The 26958-nt window shown below is 37.6% G+C and overlaps 1 protein-coding gene across 10 annotated transcripts in view; it reads right to left on the reverse strand.

Annotated features, from left to right (window-relative positions):
* Positions 1-26958, reverse strand: part of MBNL1 (muscleblind like splicing regulator 1) — an 83082-nt gene that overhangs the window by 9897 nt on the left and 46227 nt on the right. For 6 of the 10 annotated variants that reach the window (XM_053460851.1, XM_053460844.1, XM_053460846.1 and 3 more), the window contains 4 exons: positions 8913-9083; positions 7946-8146; positions 2325-2582; positions 122-175 (listed from right to left, as the gene is read on the reverse strand). In XM_053460851.1, the coding sequence (XP_053316826.1) occupies positions 122-175; positions 2325-2582; positions 7946-8146; positions 8913-8981 (582 nt within the window). In that variant the 5' untranslated portion in view covers positions 8982-9083. Of the gene's footprint in view, positions 1-121; positions 176-2324; positions 2583-5842; positions 6128-7945; positions 8147-8912; positions 9084-26958 lie in introns of all 10 variants that reach the window. The other 4 variants (XM_053460848.1, XM_053460850.1, XM_053460847.1 and 1 more) reach the window with 2 other exon arrangements.

Raw genomic sequence — 26958 nt, forward strand, 5'->3', positions numbered from 1 at the left:
TTCTGTGGTATTTTTGGAATGCACAACAGAAAATATTTCTAGAAATTAAATATTTTTATGTCTAAAACTCTTTCGAACAATAAAGCTACAAGCCAAGCTAATAGGTGAAAGGTCATAGTACCAGGTCAAAGGTTGCCTCGAGGGGTCGCTTCAGTGATTTGACAGCCGACTGAGTCTTAATTAGCAGGCAGCGAGCACATGATGGCAATGGGCCAATGGGGTTCAAGCGCATTAACATAAACAGCAAGCAGAGGTGCATCATGGGGGCAGCAGTGCATATTTTGGTAGGTGAGGAAAAAAAACAAATAAAAAAAACAAATCATCCGAATGCCGTATACAACAAATAACAAGACTAAGCATGCACAATAAAGGCTCTGACTCGTTACTGTGAGATACCTTGTTAATTTATCGTTAGAAAGACAGCAAAAAGAGAAACTTTTTTTGCTGTTCAAAAATAGTCAACAGAGTTAATCAAATGACTTGCAAAATATAACACAATGCTGAAGCTTTGTATTTTTAGTTAACAAATGGATACAGTTTTGAGTGGATGGGCCGAGCGGTTCTTATCTGCCGTCCCTTGCTATGCTCTATGAGTTTGTGTGCGTTTGACTAAGTTATATGTATATGAGGATTTTACCTGGGGTATAATGCAGAGTGCCCAAACTTTGTATAGAACCCTCTTTGTGACAATCCATCACAAAGCATTGGTCTCCACTCTGGGGCTCAGATTATTTAAATGGAGTATAAAGCTGGAACTGGCACGTTTTATTGGACCAACACGGAAAAAAAAAGTTACATACTCGGATGAAGAGGTCCTGAAAGTTCAGGTATAATTTTCCATGATGACCAAATAAAAAGGTATCAAATTTTAATAAATTCTTCTCGGACTGATAGGGCTATAGAATTTAATGATACAGTAACGCTGCCATCATAGTCTGCTAATGTGTATACGATTTCAAATCTTATTTGTGTTCTGATCGGCCAATAAGAATTCAGCTTTCATTTCAAATGTTTCACTTAAGTTTATTGTTTTCTTTTGTTTCTCTGGAACTCTTATTAGATGTTTTTAGTGAAATGCGGGGCTTCTAGCAGTAACAAAAAGGCAGAATAGTCTTATACTTATTTGAACTTCATTGTGTTTTTTTTTTACATAAAAAGTACTGTTATAGCACATCATTGCTGATACTGTAATAAACCACACTAAGTTCAAATGTTGAACGTAACTTTTGGCCTGCAGCCCCACAAATTACTTAAATATAATGGCTGACTTGAAGGAGCTATATGTCATCAGACTGAGCAACAGTTAAAAAAAATGATTATATCTACAGCGTTCAGTCTGTCTTTTACTAAGCGGATTCTTCAGCGTCTACTGCATTTGTATTTTAACTCTGACATGTAGACTTCAAGGAAGGATCTGAGCCAGTGCTCTGGACACGAGGTCAAAGACCAAAGCTCTTTCTTTCATTTGCTTATGTTAAAGAACACACAGCCGATACATTAATTAAATTCAAAAGAGCCAATGTTAGAACTTATGTTTGGCACCAAACACCGGTGCCTGTTTGCATGTGTTTTGAAAGTAGAAACACACAGGCACATCATATATTAGTGTTTTGTAGCATAGGCACACCGTGTAACCTTGCAGTGTTATATGGCTCCATTGTGTTATTATAGTCAAGCTTACCAAGCAAGCAACTGGATACCCTCCTGCCACGTCGACCATTTAAAACATGACACCCAAGAATTACACACTGCAGGTCAGTGTGAAAAATGCCAGCAGTTTATAGAATTCATACATCGCATTCATTGTGTGTGTGCATCCGTCAGACCGACCCGCAGAGTGATATAGGTGTCAGGCTTTAAATACCCCAGTTGGCAACAAGATAGTAACTGTCTCACCATGGGTAAGAGATTTCTATCTGAATTTTTTTTAAACATCAAACCAAGGTATATACGGAAAAGCAGGACATGATCTGTAACGCATGCAAATTTGGATTTGAAAGATGTTTAGATCCATATCCAAGGTGCATGAATATATTTAGTGGGCTTGATCCTGATACTTTTTTTTCATTTTCAATAGAATATAGGCACTTCATTTTGCTGTGCTTCAATTTTATAATGATATTGAAGGCTAAAGATTCATTAAAAGACAAAGTTGTCCAAGTTCACCCACTGGCACATGCCAATGCACTACGCGACCTGCATTAACACATTTTTAAGTGGCAAATTATAGGCTGTGGCATCTCACTATGTGCAAAAAATAAATAAAGCTTAAATTGTCAAACGGAGGCATTTGTCCTACATATTGAGACTTGCGGCAAACTTACCATGGCTGCTGCAGTGGCCGCTGCTTGAGCAGCTGCAGCTTGATTGACCTGGTATTGAGCAGCCTTGATCTTGGCTTGCAAATGTGCTGGAGGGTGGAAATATTTGCACTTTTCCCTAGAACACCTCCCTTTGATATAATCCATACACACAGTGACTGTGTTATCGTTGGTGTCAATCATTGCACTTTCCGACGGGTGGGCAAAACGGCACTCATTTTCGCCTCTGTTGCAGTTACCGCGTTGGTACTCTCTACATACCTGCAGGGGAAAAAACATATAATATCATATATAAGTATCACAACAGATTCAATAAAGTTTACTAAAGAGGCGGCAGACAAAAGCAGCACCAACGCAGCAAGATCTTATTTGTTTCCTGTTTAAAGATCAAGCAGTGCATATGCTTAAGGAGTATTGTGTACTACATATACCAATGAATATAAAGCTAATTATTAAAAGGGGAGCTGTCACCACTACAGCTTTAACATAATTAAATTGATGTATTGCCTATTGCTTGTGCTTTTTATTTTCTCTCAGTGTAATTGCTATGGAGATACTTTACCTTATGAAAGCCAGAAATATGACAAAAGGTGGCAGAATTATCCAATTAATTAATTATCTGTCCTGATGTTACATATCATTTCTCATCTTGGATCATAGAGAGGCAGTGACTTAACCACAGATAAAATAAACGTAATGTTTAAAAGTTAAATCACTCCCTCCGATATAAACATTACATAGGTAACTAATATGTACTCTTCAGCTATCATTGCATATGTTTATTTATCTGACATATCTGTTTAAACCTATTTGGTAGCTGCTAATTTTACATTATGGCTCAAGATTACAGCCATTTATAAGTGCAGAACATTCAGCAGCATTGCTGTTAAAGAGTGCACAATGTTCCCAAAATTAAGAGCTGATTTCATTGCGAGCTATAAATCATCTCCCTTGCAAAGCGATGAAGTACACTCCATCAGTCTAAAATAAGTGATCGTTTATTGATTGGCCACAAGGGGGCGATATAAGTCCTCAATAAAATCATGCTTTGTGCATTTGTTCTTACAGGAACATAAGATTAAAGAGGAGGAAATTAGGGCCTACTTAAAAGGAGGTTCTCTTTGACTTTTAGACCTCCAGGTGAACAATTTTGGAAAATGTTAGACAATATAACACTATCTTCCTTAACAAAGTGGGTTTAGTTGCACACCTATCTACATATATTTTAAATAATGCTTAATCTAGCAATTTAGAACAAAACGGGTTGATTAGTGCTATTCTGTACAACTATTTTCTCAGAATGCCTTACATCCAGAAATGTACGACTGGCATAATCAAAACCCAATAATATGTAAAACCACAGGTTAGCAGTAATGTGTGCCATTCCTCAGTTTCTGGTTACGGGCGAATTTTCTTTCTGGGGCAGTGACATATACAGCGTACATGACATATTGTCACTATCAGCATATAACAGTCAGATAACATTAATACATGTAAATGAGGCATTGGTGATAAATACATGGAGCCCTTTATATTTTACATATATCGGAAATAGACTGAATGTGAATATAATATAAAAATCATATTATTGTTTTAATCTGTTTCCCAACCATAAGTATTACTGTTTTCTCTGTATTTATCTTTTGTATGTGTTCCGGTTGTACTATTTTACACATACACCGATCAGCCATAACATTACAACCAATGGGTGGGATGCATTAGGCAGCATGTGAACATTATGTCCTCAAAGTTGATGTGTTAGAAGCAGGGAAAATGGGCAAATTTAGGTATCTGAGCAACTTTGACAAGGGACAAATTGTAATGGGTCGGAGCATATCCAAAATGGCAGCTCTTGTGGGGTGTTCCTGGTCTGCAGTGGTCCAAGGAAGGAAAAGTGGTGAACCGGCGACATGGTCATGGGTGGCCAAGGCTCATTAATGAATGGGAGGGTGAAGGCTGGCCCATGTGGTCAAACCCAACAGACAAGCTACTGTAGCTCAAATTGTTGAAAACGTTAATGCCGGTTCTGTTAGAACACACAGTGCATTGCAGTTTGTTGCGTATGGGGCTGCATAGCTACAGACCAGTCAGGGTGCCCATGCTGACCCCTGTCCACTGCCAAAAGTGTCTACAACGGGCATGTGAGCATAAGAACTGGACCATGAAGAAATTTGCACTAAAAGTTGTCATTTTAACACTTGATGATCAGTTGACACCAGACTGAATATATCATTCCAGGATCCTTAATAAATCCTTAATAAATCTTAGAGAGAAATACATTATCGAATTAACATAGTAAATATAACTTTTAGATATCCATTTACCAACTGTGCAAATGTAGTTTTATATATTTTTTTCTATGTTGTTCCTTTTTTTAAAAAAAGCCAATTTTATATTGATATATTGTTCAATAAGGGAAATTTAGCTGAGGAATATATGGAAACAGCGACATGCTATATTTGTGAAGTTCCTCTAAATATGTTTCCTCTACTGATTTTATATAGCGCCGCAGAGCTGTACAATGGTTAAACAGGACATAATAAGTAGAGCATCACATTACAACTTGGTTTACAGAAATAAAAGGTAAGGATGGCTTTGTCCATGGTTGCCTGCTCATAACATGACATAACGTGTTAATATAACATATAACAGTGAGCTCTCTGTTACGAAATAACTTAACCGATCCAACCTTTAATTGATGAAAAGGTGGCATCGTAACACCACTGTTATATAGGGAGATAAATATAGTTATCTGGCATTGTTCCGAGCACAAAAACCCTTCTATATAATTAAGGTACAGTTTGGAAGGATCACTCAACCTCAGACACTGCTTATTTTTGGTGCTTAGCTCTTAGAATGTTATATATCATATAAAGAACACGAACAGTATTTACAGTTTTCACTTTCAGTAAACATACTAGCCCTTGGCATGATACTGGCAGCTGGGAAAACTTTACCTTGTCAAAGTGATTCAGTGTTATTATAACACTATATATAACAGAGACCAAAACTAGATGTACCTTTGTTCTAAAACAGAAAACCAAACAGCTACAGATAGCTATATATATATATATATATATATATATATATATATATATATATATATATATATATATATATATATATATATATATATATATATAGCTGTGTGTGTTTGCGTGTGTGTGTGTGTCACAGCGATCAAAGGAGCTTTAAAATAACCAATGGCAAATATGATATTTCTGTGCTACAAAGGATCGGGTAGGAGAGGGAACGAAGAAATGGCGACAGAGAGAAAATGGCAATAGTAGCAAGAAATAATTATGGTGCAAATTTTATGAAGGAAGGATAGTTATTATGAATATCAGAAAGAAGCAAACAATGGAGCTATCATAAGTTACACAAAGACAATAAAAGAGATTTGACACCAGTTAGTGTAGGAGGAACCTGCACACCCATTGTGATTGCAATGCACTGTAAGCCTTTTCAGCGCACAGGTTAGGAATCATATGGTCTACTTGGCATAGTGGAAAAACACTCGCCTTTCTCTTCTGGGACCGGGGGTCAAGTCCAGCTTGATGTCCCAAGTGAAATGAGTTTGCTGGTCTCAGTTCAGTTCCCAGAGGGCAGGAGTCCACATCACATAACCACCACACATAATTTGGCATTAATGGCAGTCTCTGCTCAGGAGAGGCCCAGGATTGAGCTGGCATGGAGACTGAACTACCTCTCACCCATAAAGAGGGTGCTCCCTCCACATCGGGGCTGAGATCATTGGTTGGGCAACGTGGGGAAGATCGCACTGCAGTTGCCTGATTGTAGCTGGCCTGTGGATAAAAAGAGGACTTCAGTTTCCATTCCAGCCAGTCCCTGAAGCATCAACAACGTATATCTGTGCTCATTACCAGTCCTCTGGTGAAAGATGCTGCTGCTCTTCCAGATCACAGAAAAGAAGACAATCCAAGCAAACAATCGGGGACATAAAAATCATTATTGCATAAATAAAAATAATAAAATAATGTCAGTAAACCAATGTATCAAATAAAAATGTAAGACAATGCACGGGAGTTGATCCAAGACTGGCAATGTATTAAAAAAATAAAATAAATAATACATTCCAGTTGTGTGTGATTTATTTTGTTAATGCCCAGAGTTGAAAGTTACCAGTAAGTAATAGAACTCAGCCTCTCCTCATATAAGAGGCAAAAGGATGAAGAGAAAATCAGTGTTGAAAACAAGAATGAAAAAAGTGATAAAATAATAAAATAATATTTACAGAATAAAAACTAAAAGAAAATGCAACCCTGTAGAAGCTAGATTGAATAAAAAAAACATAATCTAGCTCCTAAAAGTATTAAATATAGCTTGGAAAGAAAATAAATGTTATTTGAAGAATGTATGTTACGTAAGGAAGATATTATGAGTAAACAGAACGAAAGATGACCCAAGCGAATGAGCCACAGAAAAAAAAAGATTAATAAGGATGAGAAGGGAGCAGATGTGATAAATTATGAAGGATCCAATCTGTTTTAAAGCAGCATAGCAAATAGCTCCAGCAGAACCCAGCTTGAAGAATGGAATGTATGGGGGCAGCGCCAATACCCACTAAGCACCAACTAGTACTGCAAATGAGGAGAGTGAGCCTATGCCAAGTAGATGCTTACACTAACATACAGTTCTATTACTATTGCCTACATTAATCTCCCATAATTCATTATCAAACCAACACTGGTCATCATTATAATGTAATAATAATAATAAAAAAGACTGCTTACAATTATATTCTGAAAATAGGTGAATAGTGGTTTATAAGGGGAAATATATGCAAGTGCCTTTCAGTATAATATGAATCAAAAATGGAGGAGACAAAAGTGAAACCATATGATTAAAACCATTATACTTCCATCAATGGGGATGCCGTGTTGGTCACATGACATCACAACAGCCAACAGAAAGTAGACTATATGTATAGATTGGGTGAACCAAAAAATAATTTTAGAACAGGCACATAAATTCTGGATTGATAAAAATGCTAGAACATCAATTAGTAGGTGAAAAAAAGAGAGATTTCTAATTATTATCTTTTCAATGCATGAACGATGCCGGTTTAGCTTTCCTTAATTGAAACGTGCTATTGTAGCACAATCTGTTACTATAATAGGGCAGAGCCCTTATGCTTTCATTATCAGACGTTAATAACACAAATCCCTAATCGCACAGGATTTTTGCTGATAACGTCTGCGCAACCAAACCCCATTACCTTTCATCACAGTATGGGATGTAGAAAATTATCTAGAAGCAATTAAAATGCACCAGAAGTCAGAACAAAGGACAGGGAATCTTAATTAGGTCAATAAAAATAAATTGTTCACTAAACTTCTTGACAGCGAATGCTAATATATATATATATATATATATATATATATATATATATGTGTGTGTGTGTGTGTATATATAACTTTTAGTGATATATATATATATATATATACATATAAAATGAGGTAGATTTTAGCCTTCAGAACTGTGTTTTCTCTACTGTGATCAACCTGCTGTGATAAACGTATTAATACATGAGGGACAGCTATTCATATTAGATACCAGACAGTTAATGTGTGTTAATGTGGTCTTATTAACTGTTTCTTTACCTCTAGTCGGTCTGTCCGCATTAACTTTTGAGCAGCTGCCGTAGCTGCTGATTGAACAGCAACACCGTGATTCCCTGCAACAAGCATCGGTGCACTAGGCATAATTTCGGCTTGTACAAGTCCGGGAGAAACAGGTCCCAGGTAGGGGTTAAAGGCTGCTGTTGCATTGGTGGCTAGGCTTGGGCCAACTGAAAACATTGGCTGAAAATGAAGAGTAGTCAATGAGAAATAGTAATAAGTAAACAAAACATCAAATATGCACAAGAATATACATATAGCAATACTTTGATGAAAAAAAAGTATCAATGTCTACTCGAAGTAATGGAAGGGTAAAAGCAATAATGTGGAATTCAAACAGCAAATTCAGCATTTAAAAGTTACATTTTAAAACAAACTGGCTCAGCTGACCAAAATCCATAGGTGCATTTGCATATTGTGAAGTGAGTTTTAATAGTTGTAATCCAAGGTTTAACAACTGAGCCAGTCAGAGGTTGTTATGTCATTAAGGCAGGGGCGGGCAGGGGCGGTCTGGTCCAGGGGGCACAGGGGCAATTGCACCCTTCTAGATTGGTCCTTAATCTCCAAGTAGGACTAGCCCACTTGCAGAGACGGAGCTCAGTGGGGTCATATAACATAATTGTGTGCCAGCTGCTTTGAAGGCAGACTTGGGCTGCACTCAAGGTGAGTGTGTTAGAGTCAGTGTGTGTGATAGAGTAAGTGCGCATTAGTCTGTCTGTAAGTGTGTGTCTGTGTGTTAGTTACGATGGGGAGGTCACTTGGCATTACATGCCCCTGGGCCAAAGGATGCCAGCCATCCCATGTGTTAGGGTACAAAATGATGACCTCCCACACACAGACACCATAAATTAAATTAGATTTTTAACATAATATTAAATATCTACTTTCGATCGAAATGTGCTCCTACCGCTACTGTGTAATAGATGGCACAGAAAAAAGGTCTACTTACCACATGCTGGAGCTGAGTACCAGGTATCATTGCATTGGCTAGCTGCATTTGCTGGGCTAGCATGGCCATATTCTTTTGCTGAATCAGGTTATTCCGTCCATTTATCTCTAATTGTGTTTTTAAGTGTGGTGGTGGATGAAGATATTTACAGTTCTCCCTGGAACAACGGCCCTGATGAAAAAATAAATGGAAAAAATAAACATCATGTTCATGTGAAAAGTCATTATGGGTAATGGAATGTAAAATTAGACACCAGATAAATCTAGCCTGTCACTAAGCTGGTTTAGGTTTTAACAAACAGCATTATGTTTATAACATACACACATGTATAGCAAAACAACTTTTATTTTTTATTTAAAACAATACTAAATAGTGCCCCTGAGTTAAACATGTGTTTAGAGTGAATCAGTCTATTCACTTTACACACACACACACATATTCATGCTTGCTCTTACACACAAACATCCTGGCGTACACGTGTCCTTGCAGCTACATCCATACTTGTCCTTTGACCTAACATAAAAATGATCTCAAGACACAAACACCCTAATTTTCTATCCACTTTTCTCTCTATCCCTCTCCTTTCTCTTATGCCTCTTCTTCTTGTTCACACCATTAACGCCACTAGGTGTGGGTAATAGCTGTAGCTACTAGCACACAGGGAGTGTAATAATTAGTGGATGATCTCTTACACTATCTCCCTTATACTCTCCTGATTGGAATTTAAATGGAACCGTTCCCCTGTTATATGACAATCAACTATTTTTGTTACTGTAATGTCTCACCCTAGTTAACCAGACTGCTTTATATCGCTCATAAGAACCGGTTTATACTCAATACTTGACTTATACTGGAGCTGCTTAATCTTTCTGACATGTTCACCTCTCTAGTACTCATGGTTAACAGGCTAATTATTAGTCGGCAAAAGGAAAACGCACACACAACCTAATAAGGCTAACGCTAAAAAGGAAATAGCACTCAACCACAGTGTTACAACAAAACAGACCACAATATTTAACTCTTTCGGCGCATGTAACTGGCCTCCAGTAATGCCACAGCTTGTTATGAAGGCAATACGCCCTCGCCCCCCATCTCAGATCTTTCAATTAGAATTCAAAGGGTACTCCAGGTATCATACACTCTTTAATGCTGAGTCTCTTTAACTTTTTGTTTGGTTCAGATGCAGAATCCCCCTATATACGTTTGCCTCTTTTCTCGCCCTTTTGGTGCAAATAGCAGAAGATGTGTTTGGCCAAACACATCTCCTGCAAGCCAAGTCCTCTTAAGAGAGGGAATACTACTCAGAGCTAATTCCAGGATTTTCTTGGGGAAAAAAAACCCCAAAAAACAAAACACAATGGAAATCAGGACAGACAAGACTTTTTTAAACATATAAATATACATAAATTAATGTAAATATAATAACATTTAAGTGATCAGTAAAGTAAGTCAATTCCCTTCCCGGATCCCGATCTGACTGCTATTTGAGCAACCGTTTACTAAGAAATATGGATGATTTAGTTTATTGGTGACTGCTTGCTTCCTAGCAGACATACTGCTGGGTTTATTGCTCCCGGTGCATCAGAAATCAGGTTTTAACCCTTTCAGCATCTGCCGAGCACATCCATATGCTAGTATGCTAAACAGAGTAACAGGGCTGAAAAGGGAAGGGTTTGTGCGAAACCGGGGTGATATAGTTCATTAAATTAAACAACCATGTCAAAAAAAAGAGCCTTTGCTGTTTAAGTATTCGGAACTAATGTGTTTCAATTGAATGAGCTTAATTCCTTAATAGTTAATTAAAGTATAATTGTCAATTGACATCTAATATTAAAGACACAAGATGTACAGATACGGCAGTCACTAATCACCGGCTGTACAGTCCATGGCCGGTCTCTTTATAAACCAGAGACTATAGGTTGCTTTGTGTACAATAATGTGTTTTACGAAGTATATATTTACACAGGACGCTTGGTGTGAATGGCGGACACACAAGGGCGTATGTCTGTGGAATTTACCGTTGAAGTTTGTTAAGTACTAAAATTTATGAGACGAGCAACACCTCTGCATCATCCTTTTACCCAAACACTAGCAAAACATAAACACGGAGAGAGCTTTGTTCAATTATAGGGCTGAAACCTTAATAGCTCATTAAAGCAAAAACGTGACCAGAATTGTTTGTCTATTGACATCTGACGTTAATAAAGCAAGAGGTTAAAAGCTATCAATAGATGTTTGGGCATAAACCAATTATAGCTAACCCGTGACATGTATCAACTACTCAGGAGTGAGTCAAAGAGGGGTTTGTTTATGTATTATGAGCTTGTGCGTCTATTGCTGCCATATTCAAAATAGATTTGATTTTAATCATGAAAACAACCAAAAACGGATTCAAGAAATGTACGCAGAATCGTAATCTCCGATCTCAGGTAGCTGTGGACTGTAACTCTTTCTGGGTTTGCAATAGCACACATTTGAACATATTTAGTTTATGGACACTCAAATGTATACTAATGGGTTAATTCTAGATTATCATAACATGTTAAGGAATGATTTGCTAGACAGAGAATGCTGCCATCGTAAATATCGTGTTAAACAAACATTCAGTAAGTTATGGACATTTTCAATATGTACAAGCCATATGCTACATGTCACTACGAATTTGCATCCTTATTCTGCGTCCCCACTTGTTTAATTCAACCTCTTTATAACGCTGGATTGGATTGCATGGAGCCCGGAGGACAAATCACCGATAGAGAAACGCATTATGACTCACAGTAACGGTTTAGCTGGAAACTCGATTTCATATGATCCGCACTGTTGGTCTGTAAACAGGTTCTACCTATTAAGCCAGTAAATAAAGGAGAGGATTCTGGGGGTGGTAAGGGTCACAATAATGCCAGCTTGTGGTAGCTCTGAATCTTAATCGGCAGGAATGTGAAAGCGAGAGGGGAAAGCAAAGACGGCTATCATATGATGTTTTTCTTCTGCTATCACATCAACAACATTTAGGCTGTAAGCCCGGGCTCTGCTAAACAACCAGCCTGTGTGTAATTAAATTAGAGAAGCATTATGTCTGTAGTATTTTAGAGTCTGCTCTTGGCAGCTGCAAAAGAAGTTACACTGATTCTCACAAAGTGTTTTCATTCAGCGGGGTCTTCTTCTGCTGTAGACCCAGATCTGTCTCTTCAATATGTACATATAAAGCATAATATGTTAAAGTCAGTGCTCATATTTCATTATAGGGACTGTAATTTAAGTCAGACAATGCTGGTGATGTGGGTAAGTTACTAAAATACCCTGGTGGCTTGGAACTGACCAGGTTCTTACACCAGGGTTATCGGGCAAATTCTCAGGATCACACACTGTCTGCAGCTGGAGGCAACGGCTTCATGTCACCTTCGTTCATAATCTGATATAATCTTTTCTGAGCACCTTTCTCATCGTTTAAAAAAATGTCACTTGACTGAAACTGCAGAATCATTCAAGAGTGGCTATTAAACACTGTGGCAAACATATATGTCTTTATCTCTTGTATGGTTCAATTAATACTTGCCAGCTTTCGGCTAATATAACACAACATCCAAAATCTCTTGAAGGACTTAAAACACATTAGAACATATTCTTAGACTTTCTTTGATATATAATGTGTGGACATGCATTCTGCATATGCACATATTATTACAAAATATTATTTTATTAGGAACACTCCTATATTTATGCTTTATTCTAGGAGCCGTTTAAATAGACATACGCAACCTGGACTAGTATGTATGGATACAATGTAAAACAAAAGCACATTGTATCAGCATAGATGTCAACAGCACAGCTGATAATTCCTGTCATTTAAAGGTTAAGTACTTATCTATGTTAAGCAGTGAGAGGCCAAAGGACCACTGATGTCTCTCATTCTTAAGTCTCCAGCTGCAGTCAGGTTCCTAGTAAAGAACTTGACTTGGAGATAGTGAAAAAATGTACAGAATGCTGAGCACAGCAGTTTGGACATTTGGGTATGCCTGCAAGGTAAGGTTCTTCAACGAGCAGTCATCATCATTAATATAATTTCTGATAACTCACGTGAAGATTCTCAAACCTGGTGTAGGTAGTGAAGCAGCCTCTCACAATGAAAAGCTGCTTGAATTGCGAAGCACATTATGTAAAATGTTTTTCTTCTTACTGGTCTACTCTAAACTAACAATATTGTTAGTGTTAAAAGAATACTTGTTAATATATGTATATGTTCCATTAGACAATTCTCCATCTGTTCCTCGATGCTCAGTCATTTTCCAGCAATCTGATACATTGTCAATACAGTAGCAGTGAATTTAAATGACCCACAAACAAACTTTTGTAGTGATTTCCAGATATAGCTATGTTATTTTAGAAAAATAGACCCATTCCTAGACTGCTATTGGCTAAATTGAAGAAGCTAGGCACCAGCAGTAATTGTTTTAGGAGCCATGGCTCCCTCGTTTCTAAGATTTGTTATAAGCCCAACACTAATACACGTTTATATAGAAAAGGTACTTTTATGGCAGATAATTTCAGACTTCCTGTGTTTAGTACATGTAATGCTAAGGTGCCTGGCTAGATTCCATAGCATCCTCTGGATACACAGTACCAATACAGTATTTCAAAGACTCCATTTAAAACTTTTTAAATAAATGCTTGTTAGCAGGAATATTTTAATACATACTGGTCTGCAAAATGGAAATGCAGTCACCTACCAAATATTCTAAGCTTCCACAAAACAATGATATCTGGGAGGAAAGACTGTCACAAAAGGCATGTTCCTCCTAAAGGAGTCCAATTTTTGTTGATTATTTTGTGTCTTTACTGGTGGCCACCTCCGTTCCTTGCATCTGTTGGCCTTTCCAGCAAATGACACCATAGACACACCTGAGTAATAACTAAATCCTAGGTGCCTTGAGTAGATGGTTGAGGAGCACTGCCTTAGGGGACTTACAGGCCATGTCTCTCAGAAAGCATGGAAATGCTGCAATAACCTGTGCATATGCCAACCTACTGTCTCTCATACGCAACACGACTATGGATGCTAATGTTCCACTGCAGGAGATGTGAGGATATAACATACATGTCATGTGTGTCAGTTAACAGACTCTAACACCAAATACATTATAATGAAGGCGTTCTGGTACCGTGAAAAAAGTAATACTGGGCAATGTTTATTACCATAGCAAACAATGGGATGATCCAATCATCCGGACTGGTGAAGACCTCTTTTTGCACTTATGCGTAAAAAAAACCAGCATTAACTACTAAACTAAGTACCTATATGACCATCAAGTAAATATAACATTCCAATTATCATTATAAGGACAATGTATTAATGTGATTTTTTTTGCATAATCATTTGAGGATAACCTATTTGTCTATGATTTGTTCCATTTTTTTAGAATTAAACTAAAGTATGTTACATAATTACCTCTCTCACTGAAACATCAAAGCTATTATATGAGTAATTTTACACTTGACTTGAATGTTATATATTCCGGGTCATTCAGAAGGAATAATAGACATAATGGTTTAAACAGATAATTGAATTCTGTACGTGAAATGCTCGCGAGACCTTGGATGACATTGTTAAATATGATCTCAGCAAAAGACAGGAGCAAGGCTTGAAAGAATATCAATAACAATCCATTAGCCCCATTAAAACACAAAGAATAAGTATCAGCTAGCTTGTAATGCTATTTCTCAAGTGAAGAGAATGGTATAAGAAAAAAAAAAACAGACAAGAGTGAGCATTTAAAAGTCTATAATAAAAATTACAGTATTATAATAAAAAAAATATAATAATTATGATATAGCATATTACATCAAGGCTTCACACCACAGACTGGGTAGTGAAGGTGTCAGCTACTTATTGATTTCTAACATGTATGCATAATAAATGTATACACCTTGTTCATACCAAAAAATCATTATAATTCGGTTTTCTAATGTTTTAGTAATGTTTCCACTGGTGTCACGTTTCCAAAGCACAGGTTTGTCATTAAACTGAGTTTAGGTGTTATTGGTTTCTCCGACTTGACAATGAACACTGGCCAGTTTGCAAATTAACACAGACACATTAATGGTTAAAAATGAGTAGGTTTGGGAAAGTAACACTAACCAGACATGCCAAGCAAGATTATGAAAAGTCAAAGTAAGGACGGGTTAGTTAGTATATAGTGCAGAACGGTGATATTTTTATTGTTTGTGACTAAGGCTCCAGCAGAAATGTTTAAGCATCCCGTAAAACTTGTCACTATTTAACATGGTTGGAGCTGGGAACCGCAGTGAGTGAATCTGCCAAAAATGTCCCAATCAACACAACAACGATGGGAGAAAACAGGTCTACTTTTAGGTCTCAAAATGATCCATGAAGGTCTACATACACTTTCAGTCTAAAATGGTTTCAGATTATAATAAATAATGATAATATAATAAAGGTTTTAGGGAAATGAAGGACGATGATGAAGAATGATGACAATTATCAGCGGTAGTAGGAGGAGGAGGCCATGGCTATGAAGATACAGTTGGGAAATACAAAGACCAAATGTTGCCGTATATTTCTCTAAAACATATGGTTCATTTGCCCAGGTAAGGGTTCTGTGCCCCATAACATCTCTTGCAAAATGCATTTATGCACAGAAATTGAATATGTTGCTTGGACAATAACCAGTGAGACTTACCCCAATGGATACTAAATAAAAATCTAGATGCACAACTATCCCCTACCCCACAAAAGTATTTTTTAGCCTACAATTTTCAAGTTCCACAGCCAGACAGCACTTCTGAATTGTGCAATCTTTTTGCTCCTCACACAGTCTGACTTTTACAGCTGCCCTGGTTATAATCAGTTTTCTTTAAGATGGCTTCTTTATTTCCACTCAAATCCAAAGTTATATGTGGTTAAGGATAAACAGTGTACCAGAGACATTCCAGAGCCGTCAGCAGACGCTGAAAAAACCTTTTCTATATTCCATTGTAGTAAGATCAACAATATTTTTGGAATCTATTTTTGTATCTCAATGTGGTCTGGGAAGGTTTTAATTTCAGGCTTTGTGTGTCTGCTATATCTATTTATATCTAGCCATGATGGCATTACCTGGCTGAATAAAAAGGACAGAGTACTGTGCATAATGATTACTTTTAGTAAAAGAAAATGATCTTCTTGGCTGTCTGTCTGCGTTAGGCAATTAACATTCTCCAGTAGTGATAAGAACAGAAATGTCTATATAGACCAGTTAGCAAAGATTATTTTAGTTGAATTATGATTTACAACCATATGATGCATTCAAGAGAGTTATTACTGCGTTGATTCACAGTTAGGGTTCATTAGGGCATTGGCTGAAGATCTACCTGTAGGCAACCCTGAATATTTCAAAATGGCTTCTTCAATGGATCCAGAAGTAACTGCGTTATTTATGGTGTACATATTTACTGAAACATTAAAAGGATAAAAATCTAACTTATTTTGCTGTGGGCTCCTAGTATCTCTGTAGCACGTAGTTCGACCGTAAGCTTCTAGCACAGAACATCTCCCCTTGTCGTAGACACTCATTGTTGCCTTAGCAACAAACTTTAATATGTGCTACTGAAAGTCAAATCTGTATTTTATATGTTGCATAAAATATTAACACATTCATCGTGCATGAAGAAGCAGCAGAGCATGTGGCAGGGATTTCAGTGTCACCTGCATAGCTAGATTAGAATAAAATGAGCTTGGGAAGCTTCAATGAACTGACATCTTAATTATGACCACGCCAAATTATAGCTTGCTTCAGCCAAAGTGTATCTCAAAGCAGCACGTTAAAATATCTCCCTCTCTTCTTAAGAAGAATGCGTTGCGGTAGACATGCAACATTTAAAATGTATAAACAGTGGCACGTCTTAATTAACTGTTATAGATATGGACCTCCGTTCCTTCAGGCTAATACAAACAACCATTGGAAGCAGATTGGGCTGTCTCTTTTAGTACCTGTTAACCCCCTGAGCATTACAAATATACAGGGGCTGATACTCAAATGATTTACCGATTTTGCCGCATGTTTCATAGAAATACAGAACTTCGTGGAAGAAAATATCCCACAGGCTGATCAGGTCAACCATTTCCCAAGAAAACGTGGACATTTTTTCGCTAAAGGTGAATGACCTTATTCCACTGGTTTGGCTGAATGGCAATAAGATGCAAAAATTATTATATTGCCAATTTTATCACTTTCTGACTTGAAACGGTTTGTGTGCTTACTAAAGATACTCTCCTGTGGGAACCTAATCCTAAAACTCCTCATCAAAATGGAGAAACCTTTCACACAGACTCTTTGCTTAAAATACGGAGCTCATGGCTCCCTTCGTTCCGACAAATTTTTTTACTGACATAGTCAACATGAGACATTGACCATCTCATTTTTTAATCTTCTTTTTGCCCCTTCTTGGCTAGAACATTGATTACAACTTACAGTCTGTTCTACAATCTCATTTTTCTACAATTTCTCATGCAACTGTTGTTGCAATAAAATAATGTTGAATTTAAAGAGAAATGTATTAAAAATTAAGGAACATAAAACAAAAACATGGGGTTACTAAGGAAACTGGTGGTATTTCATACTAAATGGAAAGGAGATAATTGTCCATCTGTGATATGTTGAAACAGTTGCTAGATTGATACTGCAAATCAAATAACTTATCAAATAAGAAAGAAAAGTAAACCAGAGAATACATTATAAGCTAGAAATTCTAAATAGCCATAAAAATCTTGGCCTTGTACGAAAAAAGTAAAATAAACAACCAGAAAATAAACACACCTTATAAAGTCAGCGACACAAATAGGAACAAGCTTTATTTCGTTCCATGTGCTCTGCATCACCGGTGAGGGTAGTAACAGACCGGTTTTAAAAATACAGGCATTTGAAGAAACATAACTTAAGGATCACAAAACCTGTTTTATTAATGTATGCGCTCAATGAAATCTCCAGTTCACATGAAAAACTGGGGGGGAAAGGCTAGGGAGGGAGAGAAACAATGTACAGACAAGCTATCTGAATCAATTTTAATGACCTTGGCGAGATTTTTATGTATAAATTCCGTTCTTGGTGAGTCAGCTAGTATGCTTGTGACTGTGTAACCAGGCAGGAATCCAAGAGCAACACCCTTTTGGCTGTTGTAAGTTGTTGTAAGCTTAAGGCATTTTTGTAGAGAAGCTTTAACATCTTGATTGGTGGTGCATCGGTAGCACGGTCTAGATCATGTGCTAACACCCAACACCGTATGTCTACACAACTACTTCAGCCGTAATTTCACCAAAAAAAGTATTTAGGTCACTTAATGTTTTCATCTCTCTGCATTAAATTTTAAACATTATAAAGAAAACATATCAAGGTCCAAAGCTGACCAGAGGTTCTACATTTGTTAGAACATAGGTAGGTTGAGGAAGTAGATGTCTTTTCTTTACTATGTACCACTGCCAGGCAGATACTTGATGTATTATACTTCAAATATGTTGCACCTTTCACTCACTTGTAGATGGTAGAAGGAGTGGCAGCATATATTAGTGTGCAACTGTAGGTAGTTGCCTCACTAGTGCTCTGCACAGATCTCCCATGAAACCAACCCATTTACACTGCAAAGGTCTGTCCAGACCTCTGTAGATCCTTTTACTTGCAGCTTGATGCAGATCGGTGAGATGTGACATCATATCCTTGCATTCTGCACAGCTCTGGATTCAAGCATAAAAGCCTATTACAGACAGACAAGGTATACTCATTAAGTTGCTGAAGCTCATAAAAATAATTTTGCTTCGTAAGCAATATGCTGGGAAATAAGGTAAAGCTATACCAATAAATCCTAATATTTTATTATGATGCATGTTGTAAGGTTTTGATCGAACACAATTTATTGCATCTCTAAGGCGGATGAAACGAATGAGTGGAATCGCGTATAAGTGCAGTGTGCCATTATCTGACTGTGTCGGGAAGCATCCCCCCATCCGCACATCCCAGGCCTATAATGATAAATCCGCTCTAAAATAACTTTTTTACATCCACAGTCCCATGCAGATTTTTTTAGAATGTTTATAACTAGAGCCTTTTATATATGACATTGAGCTTCATATTAGATAAGTAAAAGTAAATGCTTTACGTGGGCAGTACTGCGCTTATTGTTTTCAGTCATCGGGGAGTAAAATTGTGTTTGTCTCACAGATGTCCTTTTTTCCTTAAATAAGCCATCTTTCACTTAAAAACAGTGTGCGAACCATTTAAAAAATAACTGTTCCTTTAATTAGGCTGTAGAAAATCAAGAGGCATGTTGGCTGTCAAAAATGCATTTTTAAAGACATCTCACCAATTTTACTTTTTATTATGTGGGGCCAGCTCAGTGAGTTAACCCTTCATAACGCATGGCTAAGGTCAATTTGCTTCATTCCACCCATATCTACAGTAAGATTGTTAGATATACAGACAGATAGATAGATAGATAGATAGATAGATAGATAGATAGATAGATAGATAGATGATAATTGATTATGTGCAATAATGAAGCTTGCTATATTAAAATGACCCTGTCGTATAAAAATGCATGCTATATAAATGTTTTTTAAACAATGTGGGGAACATCTTTAATTAAACAATAAACTTGATATTTCTTCATATGAGATGCATATTAAACAATGCTTGGGGCAGACCAGGCAAGTGGGGTAAAATGTCTAAAAGGGGCACTCCATCCATCATGTGTACTTTAATGCAAATGCAGAATCTCCCATGCATTTGTAAAAGGAACACCATGACAATTGAATGATATGCATTTATATAGATATGATGGCTGGATGGGTGTCCCTTTAACGATGGGGAAAAGATTCTCTCTCTCTCTCTCTAAAATCTTTCATAAAGGCGCCTTCATAAATGACTTCTGAAGCAGTCATTACATCTGAGTGACAGACCAGTCTGCTATTGTTCAAAAAAACCTGTTAAGTAACTGGTATGATACACATGTCATTGCTGTTGAGATAAGAATTGTAAACTGAGCCACATGCATAAACTTCTTTCAAGAATGCAGCAATTCTACTCAGAGGATTTTGTGCCGATATAAATATGCCATATAGCCTATGTACACACACACACACACACACACACACACACACACACACACACACACTGAACAGTAGAACCATCGGCAGAGACGATAGATTGCCTTTAGGCTGATATTCTACCGAGGGTTACTTTTAAATGATCCAGACAAAGTAAGCAGTGGGCTTTCATTGGAGGGGCGCCTTAATCTTCAACCAAACAGCTGAGCACTATTCATAGATAACCGTTATATGTCTGGACACCCTGCCCTGCAAACTGCGTAAAAAGCACATATGAAAACGGGATTAGGCACGTTCAACTTCGCAAATCTTTTCAGCTCTCAATGTGTATATATAGAGAGAGTTAAAAAGAGAGATTGTCGTAACGAAGAGGTATTTCTATATTCGCTATGTCATTTTTTGCTTATAAGTGTTCACACTGGCAAAACAGCAGGAATTTTGTAGGTTGAAAAATAAGTGCAGCTTTTCCAGATAAGGCTTAACTTAAACACTAAATCCTGTAATAAATGATACTTGGGATACTAATTCACTAAAGGGATGCAGCCTTGAAATGTGAATCTGTTCTGGTTGGGCACATACGGTATTGTGAAAAAGTTTTAGGTAGGTGTGGAAAAATGCTGCAATGTAAGAATGCTTTCAGAAATAGACAAACTGAATGAACAGAAGAAGAACCTGAATCGAGTCGCTGAAGATAGTTCTTGATGACTTTTGCTGTATGTTTGGGGTCATGTAGAATACATTTAGGGCCAATCATATGCCTCTCTGATGGTATTGTATGATGTGTCTGCCTCTACTTATCAGCATTAATTCTGACTACATCCAAAACTCCATTTGCAGAAATACAGACCCAAACTTGCAAGGACCCTCCACCATGCTTCACTGTTGCCTACACACATTCATTCCCGTATGACTCTCCAGTCTTCTGTTGCAGCCAAATATTTCCAAATTTTGTCCAAAGCACCTGCTACCGTTTTTCTACAACCCAGCTCCTCTGTTTTTGTGAATAGTTGAGCTGCTTGGCTGCTTGGCCTTGTTTTCCATGTTGGCTTTTTGGGTACAAGTCTTTCACGAAGACCACTTCGTAGTAGACTTCTCCAGACAGTAGATGGGTGTACCGGGGTCCCACTGTTTTCTGCCAATGGTGATGGCACTGTCATCAACATTGCGTGTTTCTTTGTGCTTCTTCAAAAGAGCTTGGGCAGCACATCTGGAAACCCCTGTCTGCCTTCAATGTTCTGCCTGGGAGAGACATTTGTGGTTGCAGTATAACTACCTTGTTTCATGTTGCTGTGTTCAGTCTTACCGTGGTGTGTGACTTTCGACAATACACTATGTCTAGAGCAACCTCCACTTGTTAGTGAGTTTGGCATTTTTTTCACACTTGCCTAAAGTTGTGCACAATACTGAATATGTTCATTATTCTATGAATTCACTGCATAGTTCAATTAGTAGTGTTATATAGGGTTAAAAAATTATTCATGCACAAGAGACTTCATTATGGTTGGCCCTTTCATAAGGCATAGTTCTACAAGGAAGCCTGCAAACTCCCTATCTAGAGAATAACACCACAGTATGAAGCGCTCTAACAGTGATTACCACTCAGCTGTTGTAAATATGCCATTAAAGAAAATTATATTAAAAAGCTCTATTGCGCCATATCAATATTACATTTTACATTCAATAAGAATTTACTGCTAAACTAATTGCCTGGAGTGTCTGTAGGATAATTAGCCATCACTGCCCCAACATGCCAGTGAGTTACTTGTGCTTTCACTTGATGATGTACTTCAAACCACTCACACCCTGTTAGCATTCAGAAGAGTGCTGGCTATGAAATAATAGCTTCAGTGGAAACACCCAAATAAAATGTCAGCGACTAAAGCAGCTTCCCACAGATCTCCACAAACACACAGTACCCCTGAGAATAAAATCCAAGCACTGCATCTCTGGCTCTTTGTATAAAGGGCCATGACCTCGAGATGTAGCATTGTTGTCACATCCGCTGTAGTGTGTTAATGGCTCTGCTTTGTCCAGCCACGGTTCACACTGTATTAATTGTGAATTAGTTACAGGGGAGGAAAAGGGAAAACTTTATGCTTCAATATATATTTTCTGACTGTGCAAGAGCCAATGGGGTGTGACCCATACTGCAGACTAATGAACATGCCAACTCCTCTGGCACTCAGACAGTTAACGTGTTGGAACGTGTCATAGATGCAGCAATGTCTGCTTCAGCTTTATACAATATAACAGCTTACAATGTATTATAGACCCTTAAAGACCCTAACTGGGGAACAGAAAAGCCTTCTGTCTCGAATGTGTCTATTCTTAGGTCTTACAGAACCTTGTTTCTATTTGGATATCTAAAAAAAAAATAGTTGTGGTGCTCTGAGTACACATAAATCTCTCTTCCAATCTGCTTGGCAGGATCTCCATCTCCATCCTGCTTATAGAGAATTAAGGTATTTTCCACATATAAACTGCAGCTATGTCATTGTTTCTAGCTATGGCAATAATGGTATGCAGGGAAATTATTTTAAACACACGCACATATATGCCCTTATGCGTGCCTGCCCATGTACTTGTATTCACGCTTGCACTTACACACAAACATCCTAGCATACCCTGGCCCTAACAGACACATGCTTTACATGCCCTTAAACATTTAACATTTAAACTTTCTTTCATACGCAAACACTTCCAAAACACACACTCTCCCCCTCTTACTCTTCCCTTTCTTTTTCCCTCCAATCTCTTTTTTCTTTTTCTCTTCCCTTTTCTCTCTTCTTTCGCTTTTCTTTCTTTCTTTTCTCCTTCTCACCCTTCTCTTTCCATCTTTTCAATGAATGAGAAGGATATTCAAAAACTTCTGAACTCTTTCCCTGGTACTAACAGTGGCTGTTTTTATATAAGCATCTCCAATTGCAAGTGAGATAAATCTGCATAAGAAATTCTTATTTAAATTTACCGGAATTTGCATGTAAATTGTAATATTGGCATCAACTTAAATCAGATTTTTTTAAAAAAACCTCTAAATGATTCATTTTGTATAATTTCAAGTTCGCTATCAATGTTCCCTTTGGCTATATTTTATTTTATAAATCATGAGTGACATAATTATTTAATGATATGGTGAAGAGCGCCTTGAATTAATACACTTTAGAGACTTAAGTATGCTGCCTGCTTCAGAAGAAGTAGGTAGGGGAGGAGGAAAATCAGATAGAAATTGCATTTGGAGGAGGATGAGATAGGAGTCTAATTTTCTCAGTTCCATAAAAAAAGGACCTCATGCATCAATCATGTGTTAAAATACATTGGCGTCCATGCAAAATGTACTCTGGTGTAGATTCCAAAATATAAAACACTTAGGCTGTCCCTTTAAGGATGCTGCTGCTAATATATTAAATAAGATCTGTGTAGTCTCAAGCCATATTTGAAATTATATTGTCCTTCCGTAGTTGTAATGATCATAAAAAAAATCAAATTAACAAACACCAAAAAACAACATTTTATTTACCGATTAATTTGTTGCAGTTTCTTTGAGAGGGAAAACAACTATGTATTCGAACCTTCACCACCCCCCACCATAACCCACTTCCTGCCAGCAAAGTCTGCTCTGCTGAAACTGCTGTATATCTATAATTACTTCTGTACCCTTAAGCTGCGGAAATGCCATATGAAAAATAAACTTTATGGTTGAGCGTCTAAATCAGCTAAAAACAACATTAGCCAAGTGTGGATGGCATGTTTTGATAATCAGACAAAGACACTTTATATGGTCTTAAAGTAGCAAAAAAGAGTCCTTCTGTTGTCTTCATGCGTGTAGCACACAAGCAAGCAAAGACAAGTACAGCAAGCAATTATCAGCAACGCAAGTTAAAATGTTTTACATGTACACATGCCATCTGCAGACTACTGCAATGTGTTTATATAAATCAACAAACGTGAAATAATTTATTTACTACAGTGAGAGTTGTGGTTTCTACTATAAAGGGCTAACCCCAGTGTGCTTCTCCTACAAGAGCTGGTTGACTGGCTCCATGAAGCACACTCAAACCTAAAAAATCAACTCTCTCGTTGAACGTATTAGGTTGGCCCGCTTCAACAAGCAAAATTAATCACATTTAAAGTTGGCTGCTGTGCTGATAGACATCCTAATGGCACTAATGACATTACTTGTGTGCCCAGCCAAGATAGTCTAAAGAAGTTTGCAATAACTTTTAGTGGACCACAGTCCAAGGGTAAGATATAGTCTATAAGGTGTTAGACGTCTCTTGGTCAGAAGAGATATCCAAGTTCTTGGCATCTGATAAAAATGTCCGTTCAATGGAGAAATTGTTAAAAATATATATATATTTTATGTTCTTACCTATATTTGCTAAACAGAAAATGCAACCTCCTACATGGAAAGCGAAACTGCTAACTAGGGTTATCACAGCAAGATCTACTTTGCCGTTTCTCTGCACACCTGCAACCACAGATCTATATCTGTGCCTAAGCAACAGAAATGTGCCTTTCGTCTCCTGCGCAGCTGGCTGTGTTACCAATTTCAGCATATAATGGACAGGGTGGAGCGTTAACATGTGTTTGGGACACATGCTAAGTTTCATGTATAGATGTTTATAGAAGCTAGAACAAGAACACAGTTCCCACGTGACAATAGTAGTACCACAAGCTTAAGCATTTTAGCCAATAGTGTCCAACGCAAGGCCTTAAGGGCCAAACAGGCCAGAAATTGTGTGCATTCTTGTCTGAAAACAGGTACATTGTGAGGTGAACGTGCTCAAGTTGGGATATCCTGGTTTGTGGCCTAGTGGCAGACTTTAAGGCCTTGGCTTTAGCTCTGGCATATTACAAGTAGGGTGCTATATTTGGCATTTTTTCCAGAACGCATCTAACTTTTACATGTTGCTTAAAATGAACTCTAATGCTTTTGTACAGTCTCTTTTATGTATATATTTTAGCCATGTGTGTAAGGCATATGGAGAACAGTTCTGTCATTCTTTCCATCCATGCAGGTGTGTGTAGTTTGTGATTCTCACTCCACTTCTTGCCCTGTCCCAATGACATCACCAATAAGAGGAAGCTAGGAGAATTCAATAATGCATGGGGCTGTCATACGGCTATCCTGAATATAAGACAAGACCAAGGACTCATTAAGGAGTCTTTACATCAGGAAGAATGGACACACTAAGAATAAGAACAAATGGTTCTTATTCAAAATTCTATGTTAAATCCAACATCCCATTGAAAAAGAGTGGGCACAAATGAGAACTGTGTATCTTCCGAACACTGTTTCTCTTCCTCAGTGAACCAGTTTCTAAGATTAAGGGTTTTTATTTGAAGTTATGACTACTTCTTTAACCATTACCATTGCCAAGACAGCTTGATTATGTTGACTTATTGCCATAGTAATGCCTTTTTATTATCATGCTCTAATAAAGTAGAATAGTTTACTTGCTGTTTTCCTCTGTCTGTAAAGCCCAGGAGTTTTCTAAATATGCAATCTGGTTGCCTGCTACTACAGTAATCTGTACTATATATAAATGGAATAAAGAGCTTATGCCGTGATAGAAATCCGATAGTGATTGATTTAATCCCAGCAACACTTCCATTGACATTTTAAACTGCTGACCGATAGAAAGTGATACATATATATCTGTATCATTCGCTAACTCCATCCCCATTAATCAATATCAACTGCAGGGATGTACAACAAACCCAATCTCTCTTGCATAGCCTTCAGACAGGGAACGAGCAAAGTATCGATGCATCTGTGTGTAATCAGCACTTCTGCAAAATCCTCCATGACGGTCCGTTCTGACAGTTTGTTACTTCCTTCTATTAGCTAAAAGGAGGATGTGGAGCGTTATGATGAGACATCCGTTTACAGCATCCTCCCCAGTAACAACTTCTGCAGGAACATATATACTGTCTTTCGGACTGACGTTATAGTAAACACTAGGCAGAGCATGTATTTAGGTTATGATGGCATGAGCTCTCTGTTGTTGCTTGTTGACTTATTCATTAGATTCTAATGGAGGCATCCAATAAAAAAATCTCAAAAACATACTTTGTTTATATTGTTAAGTGAAATGTAGCATAGGATAATGTTTCAAGTTTGTTTTAGAGTGCTGTTTGTTTCCCTTATTTATTAGGTGCCCGCTTCCAGGCAAAAAGAACATTCTCATGGCTTTATGGCATGGGAATTTACTTTTACCCCGAGGAGAGGTGGTTCTATTGCAGAGCTTCTGCACACTCATCAAGAGACTGTCATAGAATAGACTGTAAGCTTGCAAGAGCAAGGCCCTCTTCTCTTTGTGTATCAGTATGTGTTAACAGTGTCACAGTGATATGCAGAATATCATCAGGGGGTTTAAATGTTAAACCCTCCCAATGTATTTAAACAAACCCCAGGTCTTAGAGCAAGCTGGACTGGAGTGGGCCTGGCTTGGCTTAGCGTTTTAACTTGGTTTGTGCCATAATTCATCCATCTTGCCCACCTCTAATTACAATGTGAAATGCCCAGTGTTTATCCCAGTAAATGGAGCAAAATACTTGCTGAATAATGTTCCGTAAAGTGATTCAATAGAGGTGTTATTTTTAAGACACGGCAAATCAGGGTTTCCCCTGAGAACTGGAATCAAACCATTCTCTTGTGACAACTGGCAAAATACAGCACATGCATTTTTCTGTAGGGCTTTGAAAGGGTTAATATTTTAAGTGTCTCTTGGCCAGCTGACTTAAGTAGTCCTCAAGTATATGTATGTCATGGTGTCATTCATCAGGAAACTAAACATTTCCATTTTTCTTTTATCAAAAGAGTCCCCAGGTTGGGACTGAAACTTGGGTTTCTTCAATGAACCAAATATGTAACATTAAGTTTGCTACTTTGAAGAAATTTCTGCTGTGCCCTCCTTCTCCTCCTATATGTTTCATTTGGCTGGTGGAAGC

The sequence above is a fragment of the Spea bombifrons genome, chromosome 3 (assembly GCF_027358695.1).
Source record: "Spea bombifrons isolate aSpeBom1 chromosome 3, aSpeBom1.2.pri, whole genome shotgun sequence".
Classification (NCBI taxonomy): domain Eukaryota; kingdom Metazoa; phylum Chordata; class Amphibia; order Anura; family Pelobatidae; genus Spea; species Spea bombifrons.